The sequence below is a fragment of the Nelumbo nucifera genome, chromosome 4 (genome assembly GCF_055504915.1).
Source record: "Nelumbo nucifera cultivar China Antique chromosome 4, China Antique-T2T, whole genome shotgun sequence".
In the NCBI taxonomy this organism is placed as follows: Eukaryota; Viridiplantae; Streptophyta; class Magnoliopsida; order Proteales; family Nelumbonaceae; genus Nelumbo; species Nelumbo nucifera.
In genome coordinates this window covers 78,013,534-78,018,904 of record NC_142652.1, presented here as the reverse complement: position 1 = coordinate 78,018,904, position 5,371 = coordinate 78,013,534, and the positions used below count along the sequence as shown (strand labels likewise).

Genomic DNA, 5,371 nt, shown 5'->3' with positions numbered 1-5,371 from the left:
TCAGCAACACGCGGCACCTGAGAAGATGAAAGGAAGGATTCCCGGGGACTTGCCCGGTGGGAATACTCTGATGCTTAAGTTAGTACTGTGTATGGAGAGTAAAGAGAGAAAACGAGAGCTAAGAGTGGAGGTCACGCTTTATCACTATATTTTAGAGGTTAGAGGTCTCTAGAGCCTTTCTCCTTTGCCCTGAGGGCTTTTATTGGAGCGCTCTTGCGAGATCGGGCATAACCGCCACTGGGTCCCTGCCACAGCCGTTACATGTCAGGACTGAGCAGGTGGCGTTGGGATGTACTCCTTACTCGGGCGAGTGACACATCCTCAGAGTGACAGGCACGCCTCCGCCTACTGAGAGACGTGGGCGCAAACTATCGAAAGGGACGTGGCCCAGTCTGACGGGTACGGATTATTAAATAGAAGCTTCCTGAGGAATGCTCGTGCGGCCCACGCGAGCTACTTTGCAACGAGCTTCGAATACTTCAGAAGTACCCTTGGTAGAATTGGTCCTCGGATGACTTGCCTCGTTCGGGAGCTCAGGCGAGCCGGCTTTCTTAGCTCGCAAGTTAAAGTTTTCCTCGGAATATCCCTTGAGGTAGCTCGGGGGACCCGTAGCCCGCGTTGTGGCGAGCCCCTCCTTTACCCCGCTACCATGTAGCGAGCTGCTTTATGGGCCTATCACTTAGCCGTACTGGACCACGATACCGAGCTGTCGCTTATGCTGAGTTAGCGTCCACGTGTCGTCGTTTCATGGGTCGGGTCAAATTATCGTTCATCAAAAATCATCCATAAAGGTGAGCAAATACCTTTTCTTGCTGTTGGAGATGGGCTTGATCGGTCCACAAATATCAGCATGTACTAACTGGAGAATTTGTGAAGCTCTCCAGGTGCTCTTCTTTGGAAATGAATCTCTTTGTTGCTTTCCTATCAAACAGTCCTTGCATAGCCTTGAAGGAGACTTAAGTTGAGATAAATCATTTACCATTTTCTTTTGTTGAAGAGTCTTCAAGCCCATAAAACTCAAGTGTCCATATCTGCAATGCCAAAGCTGCACCAAATCCTCAGTGATTGTGTTGAAACACGCAGATTTTAAAGGCTGAGATATAGCATGTAGCACAAACATTCTATTTACAGACATCTTCGTATCCATGATCAAGCCTCTCTCATGATGAAACACCTTACACCTTCCATGTTGAAACAGAATAGCAAGCCCCTTTTCTTGCAATTGCCCAATGCTCAACAGGTTGTTCTTCAGCTCCGGTACATAGAATACTCCTATGATAATATGTGCTATTCCATTCACCTACAGCCTAACGTTACCCCTTCCCATTACAGCCTTGCTTGAGTTGTTGCCTAGCTTCACTGAATCTCTGAAATTCTCATTCAGATCTGAGAAGTATTCTTTCTTCCCACACATATGATTGCTGCATCCGGAGTCAAGGAACCACAAATCTTCGCTACTGGCTTTGTTCATATCCACGTGTGCCATCAACAACATCTCTTCTTGAGTTTCTGCATAATTGGCCTCCTTCTCCTTGCTTGGACATTCCCATTGAAAATGCCCAAGTTTGTTACCTTTGTAACATTCCACTTTGGTTTTGTCAAAGTTTTGTCTGCCTCTTCCCCGTCCTCTTCCTCTAGAACTTCCACGGCCTCGACCCCTTCCTCCTGATTGATCTCCGTGAGTGATCTTCAAAGCATGTTCTTCTTCAACATGAGCACTCATACGTTGTTCATGCACAAGCAGACTGCTTTGCAACTCATCAATGGTTAAGGTGTCTATATCCCTAGACTCCTCAATGGAACATACAACATAATCAAATTTGGGAGTCGTAGATCTCAAAATCTTTTCAACAACAGCAACATCTCCTTTGTTCTCACCATTTTCTTTCATCTTATTAGCTATGGTAAGAGTCCGAGCAAAATACTCGTTCACCGATTCTCCTGCCTTCATGGAATCCCATATGTTCCTTGATATTTTTGTTTCATGGAATCCCATATGTTCTTTGTTGTATCCTTGTTAAGGATCGTTTCCAGGATTGAACGATCTAATGCTTGAAATAGATAGTTCTTCGCCTTCAAATCTTTTAGTTTCTGATCGTCAATGTTCTTTATCTATGCATCTGTGAGAACAACACCTTCAAGTGCTGCAGGAATTCCATTCTCTATTAAACCCCAATATTCCTTTGAACGCAAGAAGTTCTCCATGAGCATTGCCCAATGATCATAATGCCCATCGAATCGTGGGATTGCTGGTTGCACAAATGAACTTTATGTTGTCATACTTTTAAAGACTGTTGCTTCAAATTTTAATCAGGCCCCTTGGAGCTCTGATACCAAATGTTAAGAACTAAGAAAGAGAAGAGACAGATATTGAGGAGAAATAAATTATCTAATACAAACCGAGAACAACATTTAAATAACCTTACATAACAAACTGAACAAGAATTAAGCAATCCATGTCTAACGCAAACAAATAATGACACCCTTAATAATAGCGTAGAAACATTAAGACTAAAACAAACAAATAATGACACCCTTAATAATAGGGATTTATTGGACTAAGCAGTAACAAACCAACTCAACACTCTCGGCCACTCCCTTCCGTTCATCTTCTTCCCCGTTCGAACCCAGAAGCAGAACAGCGGCGGCGGCAGCCCCTCTCAGCCACTCCCTTCCTCCCTCTCTCCTTTCTTCTTCTTCCGTTCATCGTCTAGTACCTCCCCTTCCCCGTTCGAAACCAGAAGCAGAGCAGCGGCGGCGGCACCCCCTCTCAGCCACTCCCTTCCGTTCTTCTTCTTCCCCGTTCGAACCCAGAAGCAGCGCCGGTCGTTTTCATTTCTCCGTCGCTCCGCTCCGTGCTTGTGAATTGGCTCTGGATTTTCTTTTCCTTCTAGCTGGGTCTTTTGTTAGTCTAACATCTGACGGAGTTTTATTATGATTTGCTCAAAATGGAAATGTTTTACAGCTTAGTTGGATTAATTTTTGCAATGTTAATGGCGATGCCGATCGATTCATTTCAATCTTTTTCTCTTTAACTTTTCCTTATTCTCATTTTCTTTTCTTTTCCCGTTCTTTGGCTGTTGTAGACGGTCTGTGACACCATTGCTCTTGATTTTATACATCTAGGTTTGAGAATGGATCAATGGAAGTTAATTGATCAACCTAGTACATAGTGTGGATACTTCTGCCTAAGGCGTTAACTATATATAACAAAAACAAGGAACCTGATGGTTTAATCCTGTTGGAAGAAAGAGTAGTGTCGAAATAGAATTCTGTTTGAGAAATTTCCAACAGTTGAGATCTTCATCTTCTTCTTCTCGGCCAAGCTCGGGCACTGCGAGCTTTGGCAGTTCCCATGGACGCCACAGCGAGTGGAGCCCCTTCGATGCATTTCCATAACATCGTCAACCCACCTGTAGCTGCTCTTGTTGTCCCTCCTTTACCAACATGTCAACGACAACAACGCCATTGTTTCGGAGAATCCACACCAGAGAATTCCCCTTGGCAGCTAACCCCTCCATCGTTCTCCATGTCCTCACGGACTGTAATTTGGACCCTCAGGATCTTGCGAAACTTGAGGCAAGTTCCCTGTTTCTTGTTGCCTTGTTGGTGATAACAAGCAAAGATCAAACGACGCAGATTACATAGATACACATTAAAAAAAAGTACAGATTACATAGACAAGCAAAGATCAAACGGCGCAGAATCAGTCAGATGTTTAACTATTATTCCCAGCCGTAGATTTGGGCCTTTTCACTATTAAAACAGGACATTTGACGTTCTGTGCGCAGTGATTACTCACACTCCCAAGAAAAGCCCTGCATCATCAGCACCAACCCATCGCCACATCAACACGACAGAGATTCAGAATTAGGAAATAACGCAGGAAAACAAAAAAAACAAAAGAAAAAGAGATGATAACATACACCGCACCTCTTGATTAAGCCGTAGCCATGGTTTCCCATGACCAACATATCAGCAGAGAGCTTCTCCGCCATCTCGCATATTACATCCCTTGGATCTCCGCTCTCCACCTTCGTCTCCACCTTAACCTGATACCAATACTTGATGAGTAAAAGACCATTTTATCCATGCAAAAGAAAACTAATGACTTACATTTTGGAGATCATTTTCAGTTTCACTGCAGAGCTTCTTCGCCTTCTCTATCACACAATCAGCCACATCCTTGCTGTATTTCTCCATGGTCGCGATTATGTCAGACGAAAACAAATACCCCGTTCCGTCTAGAGCTGTGTAGAGGACGCGCGGAGGTTTGACATAGAGGAGGATGAGGGTGTGTTTGGAATTGTCGCATATTACATTGTTGAGACACCAGGAGAGCGCGTACATGCTCTCCTCTCCTTCGTCCACTGCTACCACGATCTTGCGCTCCTTATCTTCCCTGACGGCCGCCATTGATCGGAACCCTAACGCTTTTATTGTCTTCGCCGGAAAACCAGAAATCTCGTTACAACCGGACCAAACCAGGAAAAAGAATTCGACGACTAGACTTGGATCAGACGCAATTCCTCCTCCCCTCCATGCGGTTCTTATAGTGGGGTGGAGAGTGGAGATGGAGGCAGAATCAACTTTTCAGTGTCCTTTTTGGCGGTTTTGTTACCCTGGAAGTCTGTCAATGGACGAAATTGAAAATAACCCTAGTTTCTTCTAACAATTACAAACCAAACCTTCGTGTAAATGACCGTTAAAAAGTGTTGAGTGTCGGTACAAAAGGGTGAGAGTGGGACCCAAATGGCCACGGGAGATGCTCCCAAATCCAAATCCTAATGCATGGTAGGATGTGCGTATAAAGTAGGTGTGAGGCGCCCTGTGTGAGAAGCAGATTCAGTATTTCTTTAGCTTTTTGATAAGGCTGTATTTGATTGCAGTGTAATTTTATTTGTATTAGTATAAATGTATCGGAGTGTAAATAAAAAAATACAAAATCTTATTTATTTTTTTTTTTTTGGATTTTATTTTATTCTAGTTCATGTCTTAATTTACTTCATTTATAATATAATCAAATAAAAGCTAAAATTTAAAATAAAAATAGATCAAAATTTACACTCAAATTATTTGCACTGTCACAACTTCACATCAGTGCAAGTTTATTTGCATTGAAACCAAACACAACCTAAAGACCAAATAAATAAAACTTCTTGATCTGTGTTTGATTTCATTGTTTTTTGCTTTAAAAAAAAACGACAATGTTTGGATTCGGGTTCAAATTTGATTGGACTTGATTCGAGTTAAATTTTGATGGAGCTCAAATCGAATTTGAACTTTGAACCTTCAGAAAAGCGCAATTAGTTATTCAAATCCAAGCATAACCAATAAAAAAATCAACTCAAAATCTTGTAAGCATAGTTCG

At 42.7% G+C, this 5,371-nt stretch overlaps 2 protein-coding genes across 2 annotated transcripts; both read right to left on the bottom strand.

Moving 5' to 3' along the window:
- Window positions 1-1,300: 1,300 nt before the first annotated feature.
- LOC148800754 (uncharacterized) lies at window positions 1,301-1,996 on the bottom strand. The gene has a single exon (XM_088903837.1). It carries the CDS (start codon window positions 1,994-1,996, stop codon window positions 1,301-1,303), a length of 696 nt encoding a protein of 231 aa, XP_088759963.1.
- Window positions 1,997-2,370: 374 nt separating this feature from the next.
- LOC104605097 (universal stress protein A-like protein) lies at window positions 2,371-4,574 on the bottom strand. The gene is made up of 3 exons (XM_010269713.3): window positions 4,117-4,574; window positions 3,934-4,052; window positions 2,371-3,818 (listed from the first exon to the last, which is right to left on the bottom strand). Exons 1-3 carry the CDS (start codon window positions 4,414-4,416, stop codon window positions 3,719-3,721), a joined length of 519 nt encoding a protein of 172 aa, XP_010268015.1. The 5' UTR covers window positions 4,417-4,574; the 3' UTR covers window positions 2,371-3,718.
- Between the last annotated feature and the right edge of the window lie 797 nt (window positions 4,575-5,371).